Consider the following 16288-nt stretch of genomic DNA (forward strand, 5'->3'; position numbering starts at 1 on the left):
TTGTAGTCTGTGATTGTCTGTAGAGCCTGCCACATACGTCTCGTGTCTGAGCCGTTGAATTGCGACTCCACTTTGTCTCTATACTGATGTTTTGCCTGTTTGATTGCCTTATGGAGGGAATAACTACACTGCTTGTATTCATTCATATTCCCAGTCACCTTGCCATGGTTTACTTCTTCGGGATAGGGGGCAGCATTTTCACGTTTGGATAAATAGGGTGTCCAAATTCAACTTCCTGCTACTCTTCCCCAGAGTATAAGATATGCATATTATTAGTACATTTGGATAGAAAACACTCTGAAGTTTCTAAAACTGTTTGAATCATGTCTGTGAGTATAACAGAACTTATGTTGCAGGCAAAACACAGAGGACAAACCATTGAAAACATTTTTTGAGGTCACTAAGGTTTCATTAGGAAAACCAGATTTCTAAGGGACTTATTTGCAGTTCCTACTGCTTCCACTGGATGTCACCAGTCTTTAGAAATTGGTTGAGGTTATTCCTTTTTGTAATGAAGAAGTACGGCCATCTTGAACAAGGGTCACGTCGTGTGTACTGTTTGATAGTTGCGCAAGACCAGAAAGCATGCTTAAGTTTGTTGTCTTCCTGTATTGAACACAGATCATCCCTTCTTCAATTCTATTGATTATTTACGTTTAAAAATACCTAAAGTTGTATTACAAAAGTATTTTGAAATGTTTTGGCAAGGTTTACAGGTAACGTTTGAGATCTTTTGTAGTGACGTTGGTCAAGTTGGAACCAGTGTTTTGCTGGATCAAACGAGCCAAATACTTGGACATTTTGGATATATATGGACGGAATTAATCAAATCAAATGTATTTATATAGCCCTTTTGTTGATATATTTTGTTGATAGCTGATATCTCAAAGTGCTGTACAGAAACCAAGCCTAAAACAGCAAGCAGTGCAGGTGTAGAAGCACGGTGGCTAGGAAAAACTCCCTAGAAAGACCAAAACATTGGAAGAAACCTAGAGAGGAACCAGGCTATGAGGGGTGGCCAGTCCTCTTCTGGCTGTGCCAGGTGGAGATTATAACAGAACATGGCCAAGATGTTCAAATGTTCATAAATGACCAGCATGGTCAAATAATTATAATCACAGTAGGTGTCGAGGGTGCAGCAAGTCAGCACCTCAAGAGTAAATGTCAGTTGGCTTTTCATAGCCGATCATTAAGAGTATCTCTACCACTCCTGCTGTCTCTAGAGAGCTGAAAACAGCAGTTCTGTGACAGGTAGCACGTCTGGTGAACAGGTCAGGATTCCATAGCCATAGGCAGAACAGTTGAAACTGCAGCAGTAGCACGGCCAGGTGGACTGGGGACAGCAAGGAGTCATCATGCCAGGTAGTCCTGAGGCATGGTCCTAGGGCTCAGGTCCTCCGAGAGAGAGAAAGAAAGAGAGAAAGAGAGATTTAGAGAGAACATACTTAAATTCACACAGGAAACCGGATAAGACAGGAGAAGTACTCCAGATATAACAAACTGACCCTAGCCCCCCTGAGACAGGAGGGGTCAGGAGACACTGTGGCCCCATCTGATGATACCCCCGGACAGGGCCAAACAGGAAGGATATAACCCCACCCACTTTGCCAAAGCACAGCCCCCACACCACTAGAGGGATATATTCAACCACCAACTTACCATCCTGAGACAAGGCCGAGTATAGCCCACAAAGATCTCCGCCACTGCACAAACCCAAGGGGGGGGGGCGCCAACCCAGACAGGAAGATCACATCAGTGACTCAACCCACTCAAGTGACGCACCCCTCCTAGGGATGGCATAAAAGAGCACCAGTAAGCCAGTGACTCAGCCCCTGTAATAGGGTTAGAGGCAGAGAATCCCAGTGGAAAGAGGGGAACCGGCCAGGCAGAGACAGCAAGGGCGGTTTGTTGCTCCAGAGCCTTTCCGTTCACCTTCACACTCCTGGGCCAGACTACACTCAATCATATGACCCACTGAAGAGATGAGTCTTCAGTAAAGACTTAAAGGTTGAGACCGAGTCTGCGTCTCTCACATGGGTAGGCAGACCATTCCATAAAAATGGAGCTCTATAGGAGAAAGCCCTGCCTTCAGCTGTTTGCTTAGAAATTCTAGGGACAATTAGGAGGCCTGCGTCTTGTGACCGTACGTGTAGGTATGTACAGCAGGACCAAATCAGAGAGATAGGTAGGAGCAAACCCATGTAATGCTTTGTAGGTTAGCAGTAAAACCTTGAAATCAGCCCTTGCCTTGACAAGAAGCCATTGTAGGGAGGCTAGCACTGGAGTAATATGATCAATATTTAGCACTAACTGAAGTTTATTTAGTGCTTTATCCGGGTAGCTGGAAAGTAGAGCATTGCAGTAGTCTAACTTAGAAGTAACAAAAGCATGAATAAATTTTTCTGCATCATTTTTGGACAGAAAGTTTCTGATTTTTGCAATGTTACGTAAATGGAAAAAAACTGTCCTTGAAACATTCTTGATATGTTCGTAAAAAGAGAGATCAGTGTCCAGAGTAACACTGAGGTCCTTCACAGTTTTATTTGAGACGACTGTACAGCCATTAAGATTAATTGTCAGATCTCTTTGTTTCTTGGGACCTAGAACAAGCATCTCTGTTTTGTCCGAGTCTAGAAGTAGAAAGTTTATTGCCATCCACTTCCTTATGTCTGAAACACAGGCTTCTAGCGAGGGCAATTTTGGGGCTTCACCATGTTTCATTGAAATGTACAGCTGTGTGTCATCCACATAGCAGTGAAAGTTAACATTATGTTTTCGAATCCACAAGAGGTAAAATATATAGTGAAAACAATAGTGGTCCTAAAACGGAACCTTGAGGAACACCGAAATTTACAGTTGACTTGTCAGAGGACAAACCATTCACAGAGACAAACTGATATCTTTCCGACAGATAAGATCTAAACCAGGCCAGAACTTGTCTGTGTAGACCAATTTGGGTTTCCAATCTCTCCAAAATAATGTGGTGATCGATGATATCAAAAGCAGCACTAAGGTCTAGGAGCACGAGAACAGATGCAGAGCCTCGGTCTGATGCCATTAAAAGGTAATTTACAATGCAGTCTCAGTGCTATGGTGGGGTCTAAAACCAGACTGAAGCATTTCAGACTGAAGCATGTCTTCAGGAAGGCAGTGAGTTGCTGCGCAACAGCTTTTTCAAAAAATGTTGAGAGGAATGGAAGATTCGATTTAGGCCGATAGTTTTTTATATTGTCTGGGTCAAGGTTTGTCTTTTTCAAGCGAGGCTTTATTACTGCCACTTTTAGTGAGGTTGGTACACATCCGGTGGATAGAGAGCCGTTTATTATGTTCAACATAGGAGGGCCAAGCACAGGAAGCAGCTCTTTCAGTAGTTTAGTTGGAATAGGGTCCAGTATGCAGCTTGAAGGTTTAGAGGCCATGATTATTTTCATCATTGTGTCAAGTGATATAGGACTAAAATACTTGAGTGTCTCTCTTGATCCTAGGTCCTGGCAGAGTTGTGCAGACTCAGGACAACTGGGCTTTGAAGGATTTAAAGAGGAGTCCGTAATTTGCTTTCTAATAATCATGATCTTTCCCTCAAAGAAGTTCATGAATTTATTACTGCTGAAGTGAAAGCCATCCTCACTTGGGGAATGCTGCTTTTTAGTTAGCTTTGCGACAGTATCAAAAATACATTTTGGATTGTCCTTATTTTCCTCAATTAAGTTGGAAAAATAGGATGATCGAGCAGCAGTAACGGTTCTTCGATACTGCACGGTACTGTCTTTCCAAGTTAGTCGGAAGACTTCCAGTTCGGTGTGGTGCCATTTCCGTTCCAATTTTCTGGAAGCTTGCTTCAGAGCTCGGGTATTTTCTGTATACCAGGGAGCTAGTTTCTTATGAGAAATGTTTTTAGTTTTTAGGGGTACAACTGCATCTAGGGTATTGCGCAAGGTTAAATTGAGTTCCTCAGTTAGGTGGTTGACTGATTTTTGTCCTCTGACGTCCTTGGGTAGGCAGAGGGAGTCTGGAATGGCATCAAGGAATCTTTGTGTTGTCTGTGAATTTATAGCACGACTTTTGATGCTCCTTGGTTGGGGTCTGAGCAGATTATTTGTTGCAATTGCAAACGTAATAAAATGGTGGTCCAATAGTCCAGGATTATGAGGAAAAACATTAAGATCCACAACATTTACTCCATGGGACAAACTAGGTCCAGAGTATGACTGTGACAGTGAGTAGGTCCAGAGACATGTTGGACAAAACCCACCGAGTAGATGATTGCTCTGAAAGCCTTTTGGAGTGGGTCTGTGGACTTTTCCATGTGAATATTAAAGTCACCAAAAAATTTGAATATTATCTGCTATGACTACAATGTCCAATAGGAATTCAGGGAACTCAATGAGGGAGGCTCTATATGGCCCAGGAGGCCTGAAAACAGTAGCTTTAAAAAGTGATTGAGTAGGCTGCATAGATTTCATGACTAGAAGCTCAAAAGACGAAAACATTTTCTTTTTGTGTAAATTGAAATTTGCCATCGTAAATGTTAGCAACACCTCCGCCTTTGCGGAATGCACGGGGGATATGGTCACTAGTGTAACCAGGAGGTGAGGCATCATTTAACACAGTAAATTCATCAGGCTTAATCTCTGACTCCCCATCCCGCATGAGGGAGCGTAATCATCGACTGACACTAATTAGCATAACGCAACGGACATAAATATTCCTAGAAAATATTCCTATTCATGAAAATCACAAGTTAAATATATTGAGACACAGCTTAGCCTTTTGTTAATCACCCTGTCATCTCAGATTTTCAAAATATGCTTTACAGCCAAAGCTAGACAAGCATTTGTGTAAGTTTATCGATAGCCTAGCATAGCATTTTGTCCAGCTAGCAGGTAACTTGGTCACGGAAATCAGAAAAGCAATCAAATTAAATCGTTTACCTTTGACGAGCTTCGGATGTTTTCACTTACGAGACTCCCAGTTAGATAGCCAATGTTCCTTTTTTCCAAAAATATTATTTTTGTAGGCGAAATAGCTCCGTTTGTTCTTCATGTTTGGCTGAGAAATCGCCCGGAAATTTCAGTCATGAAAACGCCGAAAAATATTCCAGATTAGCTCCATAATATCAACAGAAACATGGCAAACGCTGTTTATAATCAATCCTCAAGGTGTTTTTCAAATATCTATTCGATAATATATCCACCGGGACAATTGGTTTTTCAGTAGGACCTATTGGAATAATGGCTACCTCTGTATTTTACTCGAGAATCACTCCGGGAGCCATCAGGTGACCAGTTGCGCAATGTAGCCGCTTACGGGTGTTCTTCAACATAAATGCGTAAAACTACATCACAATGCTGTAGACACCTTGGGGAATACGGAGAAAAGGTAATCTGGTTGATAGCCCATTCACTGCTCAATAGGGACGCATTGGAACGCAGAGCTTTCAAAACACGAGGCACTTCCGGATTGGATTTTTCTCAGGCTTTCACCTGCAATATCAGTTCTGTTATACTCACAGACAATATTTTTACAGTTTTGGAAACTTTAGAGTGTTTTCTATCCTAAACTGTCAATTATATGCATATTCTAGCATCTTGTCCTGACAAAATATGCCGTTTACTACGGGAACGTTATTTTTCCCAAAATTAAAATACTGCCCCTTTTAAGCCATGTTTCAGTCAGGCCGATCACATCAAGATTATGATTAGTGATTAGTTCATTGACTATAACTGCCTTTGAAGTAAGGGATCTAACATTAAGTAGCCATATTTTGAGATGTGCGTTATCACGATCTCTTTCAATAATGGCAGGAATGGAGGAGGTCTTTATCCTACTGAGATTGCTAAGGCGAACACCGCCATGTTTAGTTTTGCCCAACCCAGGTCGAGGCACAGACACAGTCTCAATAGGGATAGCTGAGCTGACTACACTGACTGTGCTAGTGACAGACTCCACTAAGCTGGTAGGCTGGCTAACAGCCTGCTGCCTGGCCTGCACCCTATTTCTTTGTGGAGCTAGAGGAGTTAGAGCCCTGTCTATGTTGGTATATAAGATGAGTGCACCCCTCCAGGCTGGATGGATGGAGTCCGTCACTCCATAGCAGGCCAGGCTTGGTCCTGTTTGTGGGTGAGTCCCAGAAAGAGGGACAATTATCTACAACTTCTATCTTTTGGGAGGGGCAGAAAACAGTTTTCAACCAGTGATTGAGTTGTGAGACTCTGCTGTAGAGCTCATCACTCCCCCTAACTGGGAGGGGCCAGAGACAATTACTCAATGCCGACACATCTTTCTAGCTGATTTACACGCTGAAGCTATGTTGCGCTTGGTGACCTCTGACTGTTTCATCCTAACATCGTTGGTGCCGACGTGGATAACAATATCTCTATACTCTCTACACTCCCAGTTTTAGCTTTAGCCAGCACCATCTTCAGATTAGCCTTAAAGTCGGTAGCCCTGCCCCCTGGTAAACAGTGTATGATCGCTTGATGATTCGTTTTAAGTCTAATACTGTGGGTAATGGAGTTGCCAATGACTAGGGTTTTCAATTTGTCAGAGCTAATGGTGGGAAGCTTCAGCGTCTCAGACCCCGTAATGGGACGAGTAGAGACAAGAGAAGGCTCGGCCTCAGACTCCGATTCGCTGCTTAATAGGGAAAACTGGTTGAAAGTTTCTGTCGGCTGAATGAGAAACACCAGTTGAACATTCCTACAGCATTTCCCTCCAGAAACCATGTGAAAGTTGTCCGGCTGCGGGGACCGTACGAGCGGATTTATACTAACGTTACTATCTGTACTTACTGGTGGCACAGACGCTGTTTCATCCTTTCCTACACTGAAATTACCCTTGCCTAACGATTGCGTCTGAAGCTGGGCTTACAGCACAGCTATCCTCGCCGTAAGGCGATCATTCTCCTGTACAGCAACTGCAATTAGAAGGCATCATGTTAATGTTACTACTTAGCTTCGGCTGTTGGAGGTCCTGACGAACCACGTCCAGATAAAGAGTCCGGAGTGAAAAAGTTGAATGAAAAAAAGTTGGCGGAGGGAAAAAACTAAAATATAAACGGTAATTAACAAGTAAAACCGTAAAGTAGCAAAGTAAGGTTGGCAACAAGACGCACAAAACGCACAGCAACACGTAAACACGTCTGCAAGTTGTGATCGAACAAAAGGACCATTTGTGATGTTTATGGGACATATTGGAGTGCCAACAAAATAAGCTCGTCAAAGGTAAGGCATGATTTATATTTTATTTCTGCGTTTTGTGTCTCACCTGCAGAGTTTAAATATGCTACTCTCTCATTGTTTACTGTTGTGCTATCATCAGATAATAGCATATTGTGCTTTCGCCGAAAAGCCTTTTTGAAATCTGACATGTTGGCTGTATTCACAACGAGTGTAGCTTTAATTTGGTATCTTACATGTGTGATTTAATGAAAGTTTTATTTGTAAAGTATTTTATTTGAATTTGGCGCTCTGCATTTTCCCTGGCAATTGGGAAAGAGAGGTTAAATGTGATAGTTCGTGCTTTCAGTTTTGCGTGAATGCTTCTATCTATCTACGGTTTCTGGTTTGGGTAAGTTTTAATTGTCACACATCCTGATAAACTCAGTCACCGTGTCAGTATATGCGTCAATGTTATTCTCAGAGGCTACCCGGAACATGTCCCAGTTTGCGTGATCAAATCAATCTTGAAGCGTGGATTCCGATTGGTCAGACCAGCGTTGAATAGTCCTTAGCATGGGTACTTTGTGTTTGAGTTTCTGCCTATAGGAAGGGAGGAGCAAAATTGAGTTTTGATCAGATTTGCCAAAAGGAGGGCGGGATAGGGACTTGTAGGCATCCCGGAAGTTGGAGTATCAGTAGTCGAGTGTTTTAGCAGAGCGAGTACTACAGTCAATGTGTTGATAGAATTTCGCCATTCTTTTCCTCAAATGTGCTTTGTTAAAATCCCCAGCAACGATAAATGAAGCCTCAGGATATGTGGTTTCCAGTTTGCATAAAGTCCAGTGAAGCTCTTTGAGGGCTGTCGAAGTATCGGCTTGATGAGGGAAATGTACACGTCTGTGACTATAACTGAAGAGAATTCTCTTGGGAGGTAATATGGTCCGCATTTGATTGTGAGGTATTCTATGTCGGGTGAGCAAAAGGACTTGAGTTCCTGTATGTTATCACAATCACGCCATGAGTCGTTAATCATGAAACATACACCCCCACCCTTCTTCTTCCTGGAGAGATATGTATTCCTGCCTGCACTATGAACTAAGAACCCAAATGGCTGGACAGACACAGACAGTATATCCCGAGAGAGCCATGTTTTCGTGAAACAGAGAATTTTACAATCCCTGATGTCTCTTTGGAAAGAAATCCTTGCCCTGAGCTCACCAACTTTATTATCCAGAGACTGAACCTTAGCGAGTAATATACTCAGACGCTGTGGGTGGTGTGCACATCCTAAGTCGGACTAGAAGACTACCCCGAGTACCTCTCCTATGCCGGCGCTGTTTGGATTCGGTCTCTGGAATCAGTTCAATTGCCCTGGGGGGTAAGAAAAAAGGATCAGTTTTCCGAAAGTCATATTCCTGGTCGTAATACTGGTAGTGCTGGCGAGTTACCGCCGCTCTGATATCCAATAGTTCTTCCCGGCTGTATGTAATAACACAAAAAATGTCTGGGCTAATAAAGTAAGAAATAACACATAAAAAACAAAATACTAAAACGTGTCCTAAGAACTAGGAAGTTCCTCCCAGAACTATGTGATGAGAAAGATACCTGATTAACCCAGGTTTTATTGAGCTTGAGATGCTCACTATCTGGCAGGTTCATCTCTTGTAATTTAATTTAATTTTACTAGGCAAGTCAGTTAAGAACAAATTCTTGTTTTCAATGACAGCCTTGGAACAGTGGGTTAAGGGGCAGAATGACAGATTAGTACCTTGTCAGTGGGTTTTGGGTAAGCTTCTCCTTTAAGTTAAGACACCGTGGAGCCAGCATGAGATCTGGCTCAGAAAATTTACCTCAATGCAAGGATGAGAAATGTGTTGTCCTCCGAATTGTCCCATTATCCCACAGTGGCATATCCCTTCCCTTCATTGAGGTACGTTTTCTGAACCATATCTTGTGCCGGCTCCACGGTGTTTTAATGTAACCATAATTGCATTCCGACCCCAAGTAGGTGTGAACAAGTGTAACGGTAGGGTCTGTATTTTCTGGCAAAACCTGAATGGTAGCTCAGCGGGTAGGGTCTGGGATTTGGGATCAGAGGCACATCGAATCCCGGCTATAGTTAAAAAAATGTTTGGAGTCCACACCATTGTTGTTAAAAAGTATTATCTAGTGTATTCTATGATAATATTTTGTCTTCAGCATCCTAAATAATACCACTGATGCACAGTTTTTGTAATTCTTTTATATATATTTTTAATTTTACCTTTATTTAACTAGGAAAAGTCAGTTAAGAACAAATTCTTATTTTCAATGACGGCCTAGGAACAGTGGGTTAACTGCCTGTTCAGGGGCAGAACGACAGCTCGGGGGTTTGAATTTGCAACCTTCCGGTTACTAGTCCAATGCTCTAACCACTAGGCTACCCTGCCATAATATTGAACCTGGAGGCAAAAAGGGTAAGTGCGAATCACACATACTAACTAAATGTAGTTTACCTAATCACTAATCTGCATTATGTTAAAAACTCTGAGTAATAAGCAGTTTTCATTAAGGCACAATTTGGTGAAATCCCTAAAGGACTCAGAAAGCCTTGGTTTCCCATTACAATACATAGGTATGTACAATGAGTGTGCACCCTCCCTTGTCATCCGTGGTAGAACCATAAGTTCGCTAGTCAAGAGTTCCGTCTCACTTATTTTATCCCCAAAACTCACCAGCCATTAGGTGCCTTCCACTGGTTACAATGGAAACAAAAGGATATGGTAGCAAAAGCATGGTTAATACAGATGCCCAATCCCAAATCGACCCCTAAATGCACTTGTGAACTGAGAGGTTTTGATTGGTATAAGCAACGTGGTGAAACATACACCCAGCCTTTCAATGGGCAAGGTGGTGTGATTACAATTTTGCTTACACAGTTGGAAAAATCGACTCAGATCTCCACAAGTGCATAGGGCATAGGGTTTAGGGGTCGACTTGGGATTGTGTGACATCATTATCATTGCTCTTTAATGTAACACTTACAATATGTAGATCAGGGCCCGGTTTCCCAGTAACGATGGAATTTAGGCTTATGAATGTTTTAAAGATGCATCTTTCCTACAATGGCCGAAGATGTAACATACATTTCCCAAAACACCACACAGAGAAAATGTTCGCTAAGTATGTCATTGAGGCATGTGTCCATATTGATAAAATCGAAAGGAAGGCATCGCTGCTCTTGGATCAGATTTATCCATTCAAATCTTATCTTAACATTATAAATATTCCACAATACTGATGATGGATCAGCTCCTAGAAAGATATAATCACTTAATGACTGCAAATATTGAGGTGGCTTATTCTAATGCTTACCCTATAATAATGTACTAAATCAATATTTGCCACATCATGGAATTTATTGAGGCAAATATTACCGACAGTGGCCTATTTTAGCAAAATACAACTCAATTGAAGGAACAATTTATTTAAATATTGAATTACAATATATAGACCTATGTAACCTATACTATAGGTTATTTATTTTTTAATGCAGTCAATTTCATTTTTTATTTCTAGCATATTTTCATCCTTTGCTTGTTCGTAACAATTGCAAGGTCATTGGAAACTTTGCATTTGTAGTCAAATTCGTTGTGAATTTATTGGTAAATAGCAAGCGTTTTCAAGTGCAATTATTATTTTATTTTTTATTAACCCCTTCACCACCCTCTTCGGGGGACAAATATATATTTTTACAGCTTTTTTTCTACATATACATACATTGTACATATACATTTTGCATACACATTTTACATGGTACTTTTATATAAAATAGTCACATAACAATAATACATTACCAAACATAAGCTTTTTAATCCCACTCTCAGCCCATCCCACATGTCACCATAGACCACCCTCGTTTGGTTTCCGCATCCACAGATTGTGAGCTAGAGATGAAAACCTTTCCTATGATTATTATTATATTACTTATTGACTGACTATGGCTCACCAAATCACCCAACACTGCTATTTGTCAGGTTAATTTTAAGTTTTTTTAACCATTCCTGAACCTGTGACCAGAATAAAGCTACACAGGGGCAATACCAAAATAAATTATCTATTGATTCTGTCTCTTCGCAGCAAAATCTACAGAGCTGAGATTGTTGTATGCCCCATATACAGTGGGGAGTACAAGTATTTGATACACTGCCGATTTTGCAGGTTTTCCTACTTACAAAGCATCATAGGTACACTTCAACTGTGAGAGACGGAATCTAAAACAAAAATCCAGAAAATCACATTGTATGATTTTGCATTTTATTGCATGACATAAGTATTTGATACATCAGAAAAGCAGAACTTAATATTTGGTACAGAAACCTTTGTTTGCAATTACAGAGATCATATGTTTCCTGTAGTTCTTAACCAGGTTTGCACACACTGCAGCAGGGATTTTCAGGTTTCGGGGCTGTCGCTGGGCAATACGGACTTTCAGCTCCCTCCAAAGATTTTATATTGGTTAGGCCACTCCAGGACCTTTAGATGCTTCTTATGGAGCCCCTCCTTAGTTGCCCTGGCTGTGTGATTCAGGTCATTGTCATGCTGGAAGACCCAGCCACGACCCATCTTCAATGCTCTTACTGGGGGAAGGAGGCCAAGATCTCGCGATACATGGCCCCATCCATCCTCCCCTCAATACGGTGCAGTCGTCCTGTCCCCTTTGCAGAAAAGCATCCCCAAAGATTGATGTTTCACCTCCATGCTTCACGGTTGGGATGGTGTTCTTGGGATTGTACTCATCCTTCTTCTTCCTCCAAACACGGCGAGTGGAGTTTAGACCAAAAAGCTAGATTTTTGTCTCATCAGACCACATGACCTTCTCCCATTCCTCCTCTGGATCATCCAGAGGGTCATTGGCAAACTTCAGATGGGCCTGGACATGCGCTGGCTTGAGCAAGGGGACCTTGCGTGCGCTGCAGGATTTTAATCGATGACGGCGTAGTGTGTTACTAATGGTTTTCTTGGAGACTGTGGTCCCAGCTCTCTTCAGGTCATTGACCAGGTCCTGCCGTGTAGTTCTGGGCTGATCCCTCACCTTCCTCATGATCATTGATGCCCCACGAGGTGAGATCTTGCATGGAGTCCCAGGCCGAGGGTGATTGACCGTCATCTTGAACTTCTTCCATTTTCTAATAATTGCGCCAACAGTTGTTGCCTTCTCACCAAGCTGCTTGCCTATTGTCCTGCAGCACATCCCAACCTTGTGCAGGTCTACAATTTTATCAATGATGTCCTTACAAATCTCTCTGGTCTTGGCCATTGTGGAGAGGTTGGAGTCTGTTTGATTGAGTGTGTGGACAGGTGTCTTTTATACAGGTAACGAGTTCAAACAGGTGCAGTTAATACAGGTAATGAGTGGAGAACAGGAGGGCTTCTTAAAGAAAAACTAACAGGTCTGTGAGAGCCGGAATTCTTACTGGTTGGTAGGTGATCAAATACTTATGTCATGCAATAAAATGCAAATGAATTACTTAAAAATCATACAATGTGATTTTCTGGATTTTTGTTTTAGATTCCGTCTCTCACAGTTTAAGTGTACCTATGATAAAAATTACAGACCTCTACATGCTTTGTAAGTGGGAAAACCTGCAAAGTCGGCAGTGTATCAAATACTTGTTCTCCCGACTGTATATAGCATTCTGTTGGTAGCAAGGATTTTATATGATAAATTAAATAGAAAAACTCTTAAGTGTTGAATCAAGTGTAGTTTTTTTGTACCAGTTCATAAACCATATGCCATGGAATTGGTACATCGAAAATCTCTTCCCATTTATTTTGAAACCTGTATGGTGCAGCTGTCCAAATTTTTGTCCTCAAATGAAACTGGTATATTTTTCTATTTATGCCAGTTCCTTTCAGCGAATTTGTATCTTTAATATATGGCAGGCAAACAAGTTCCCTACCTTCTCCCTTTTCCACTTTCCTCCTCCATTTGTGTGGTAGTGATGCAATCAGTTGGTTGTAAATTCAGATTGAGCAGATACTCCCATATATTTTTGATAACTGCATATGTGACATAACACTTCTGTTTCTATTCATAATATCACTAATAAATATAATACCATTTTTTTGCATTTTTTACAAAAAAAAAATGTTTTTTTTATTAATCAGTATATTTGAGTTTAACCATAACATTTGTTGTAATATTTGTTCTATCTTTTCTGGAGGATAAAACTGAAATTGTAAGCAGCTTTGTATGGCTTGTTTAAGAAAGTGCGATACTTAAATTAAATGTAATTTTCAATTAGTCGGAAATGAGAAGTTGTAATCTGTATGAAGGCAAAAAAGGCAATTTTTTTAACCTTTCTTAATAATCTACTGGAGAACCATTTTGTGTTTAAGTATAATTTATGTATGAGTGAAGCTTTTAGTGAGAGGTTTAAAAGCTTTAATATTTAATCATTTTAGCCCCCCCCAAATCACATTCATTATATCAATAGGCATGTTTAATTTTGTCTGGTTTAGCATTCCAAATAAATTGAAATTTTTTTTGCTCATATGATTTTTTTAAACGAGTCATGTGGAGTAGGCAGTGCCATTAGTAAGTTAGTAAACTGTGATAGGACCAAAGAGTTAATCAATGTAATTTTTTTCCACAAATAGACAAGTATTTACCTCTCCATGGTTGCAGAATCATATCTATTTTTGCTAACTTTCTATTGAAATTAATTGTAGTAAATTATTTTAATGTTTTTATATATTTTTTGAGATGTGAATACCAAGTATGTCTACTTCACCATCCGTCCATTTTATTGGTAAACTACAAAGTAGTGTAAACACTGTATTTTGTAACGATCCAATATGTAATATGGTACACTTTTTGGAATTTGGTTTTAATCCAGAAAGCCTAGAAAAGTGATCAAGATCTTCAATGAAACTGTGCAGGGATATAGAAAAAACTAGAGTCATTGGCATACATTGAAACTTTTGTTTTTATCCCCTGGATTTCTAACCACTTGATGTTCTTGTTGGATCTCATTTTAATAGCTAGCATTTCAATTGCAATAATAAATAGATATGGAGACAAAGGACAGCCTTGTTTTACTCCTATTAAACGCTCAATACTTTCTGAGAAGTAACCATTATTTACTATTTGACATCTGGGGTTACTGTTCATAACTTTAACCCATTGTATAAGAGATTCACCAAAATTAAAGTAATCAAGGCATTTGCATGTAAATTCTAGTTGTAATTTATTAAACGCCTTTTCAAAATCTGCTATGAAGACCAGGCCTGGTATCTTCAGTGTTTCATATATTATCTCCAATAAAGTGCAACTTTATTAAACAATGCTTTTTGGAAACAGCTTGGAGATTTAACAATGCTCCCACGAGGGTTCAAATTATGAACTTAGACTTACGATGCTTTTGGGAAACTGGGCCCTGGTACTTTTTCAAGTCTGCCCTCCAGTGGCCAGCAAATTACCAACAGTGAATATGTATGTTTCTTCCCTTCCAGACGGGACAGTGTGCCCTCTGTCTGCCTGGACATGCATGAGCAGGACCTGAAGATGAGGGAGTCAGAGGACTTTGATGCACACCATCTACTGCAGCAGCACTTGTACAAAGGCAGGAAACAGGTATTGCTTAGTCAAAGACAATTAGATCCTCAAAAATCTCAGGGGCGCTAAAAAACACTATTTTTTACCCTCTTCTCTTCCTCTCATTCCCTCACCTAACAGCACAGACACAGGTACAGTCGGAAGCAACTTGAAGTCAACAAAGACGAGCATGAGGTGCAAGAGATCTTCCAGAGAACCATGAGGAGCCGTCTAGAGTCATTCAAGTCAGCCAAAATGGGTGTCGCCCCACCCAAGAAGATAAGCAAGCATTTAAAGAAAGACCAGCCACAAAAGGTCAGGGAAGCCTGCACTTTTTCCTCCTTCCCCCTTGTCTTCATAACCATCTTCTTGGAGGCAATGTGATAATATGTATGTTTGACTTTGTCATTTTTAGATGCCAAATGGAAAATCCACAGATAACAGTAAAAGCCATGCTTATGGGGATGAAGGTACTTCTTTGCTCTTTGATTTTCACTTCTCTTTTGCATTATATGAGAAGGTTGAGGTCAAGGGTCGTTCTTAAACTACGGTGGTGTTTTTCTAGATTTTTTTGGGGGGGGGGTACCTATTCTAAATCAACTAAAACGGCAGCTTAATGCCTTTTAATAATTTGCACCATTATGATAACATTTTGCCACCAGTAGGAGTAGTAACACCAATGACACGTTTTAGGTATTTGAGGGTTTTCATAAATGGATGGCACATATTCTCAAGTAATAATTTACTAAAATGAAATGGATAACCATTTTGCATACAATGTAATTTCCCTTATTTTAAATTGAGTAACACCAATGACACTTTGTATTTATGTAAAATGATTGCTTCCGTCCCTCTCTTGCCCCAACCTGGGCTCGAGCCAAGCAAGGGAAACAACTACTTTGTCTCGAGTGACGTCACCAATTGAAACGCCACTAGCTAACTAGCTAGACATTTCACGATGGTTAAATGTATCAATGGAATCCTAAATTTTATAACATATTAAATGGGTGTGATTAGCTAATACTTTTCTTTAATATAAGCCCCTCCCCTGAGGGGCCACTGGAGGGAATGCTCAAGGTCCTTGAATACAGTATCTTTGGAGTGATTTTCAAGCCAGTAACAGCAATGACATAAACATTTGTGACACATAGGAAGAGGACAAGGCTGCTTACATTTGCTTTCTGCCATTTTGGTTTAGATACCTGTGCATTAGTAAACAACATCATTTAATTGTTTTCTGATTGACTGTTTCTCTTTGCCTCTAGATTTTGAGTTTTCTGAAGGAGACAGTGCCTCTGGTTACGAGGCTGCTGGCGGTTCATTCCCCATGAGAGCCTATAGAGGAGGTAAGAGAGTCTTCTTCACACCAACTCAAAATGAATTAAATCAACCAAGTTAACCTCTTACAGCTACTTTGTGCAATTTCCGCCTAAAGACAAATCTAACAGCCCTGTAGCTCAGGCACAGAACCAAGGATATGCATATTCTTGGTATCATTTGAACGGAAACACTCTGAAGTTTGTGTACATGTGAATTGAATGTAGGAGAA

General features: G+C 40.6%; 1 protein-coding gene across 1 annotated transcript in view; it reads left to right on the forward strand.

The window, feature by feature from the left end:
* nhe3b (putative sodium hydrogen exchanger 3b) overlaps positions 1-16288 on the forward strand; it is a 70184-nt gene that overhangs the window by 46482 nt on the left and 7414 nt on the right. The window contains 4 exon segments of the mRNA NM_001160482.1: positions 14658-14778; positions 14881-15054; positions 15155-15209; positions 16005-16085. Coding sequence (NP_001153954.1) covers positions 14658-14778; positions 14881-15054; positions 15155-15209; positions 16005-16085 — 431 coding nt within the window.

The sequence above is a fragment of the Oncorhynchus mykiss genome, chromosome 30, assembly GCF_057628025.1.
Source record: "Oncorhynchus mykiss isolate SJ-2025 chromosome 30, ASM5762802v1, whole genome shotgun sequence".
Taxonomy (NCBI): Eukaryota; Metazoa; Chordata; class Actinopteri; order Salmoniformes; family Salmonidae; genus Oncorhynchus; species Oncorhynchus mykiss.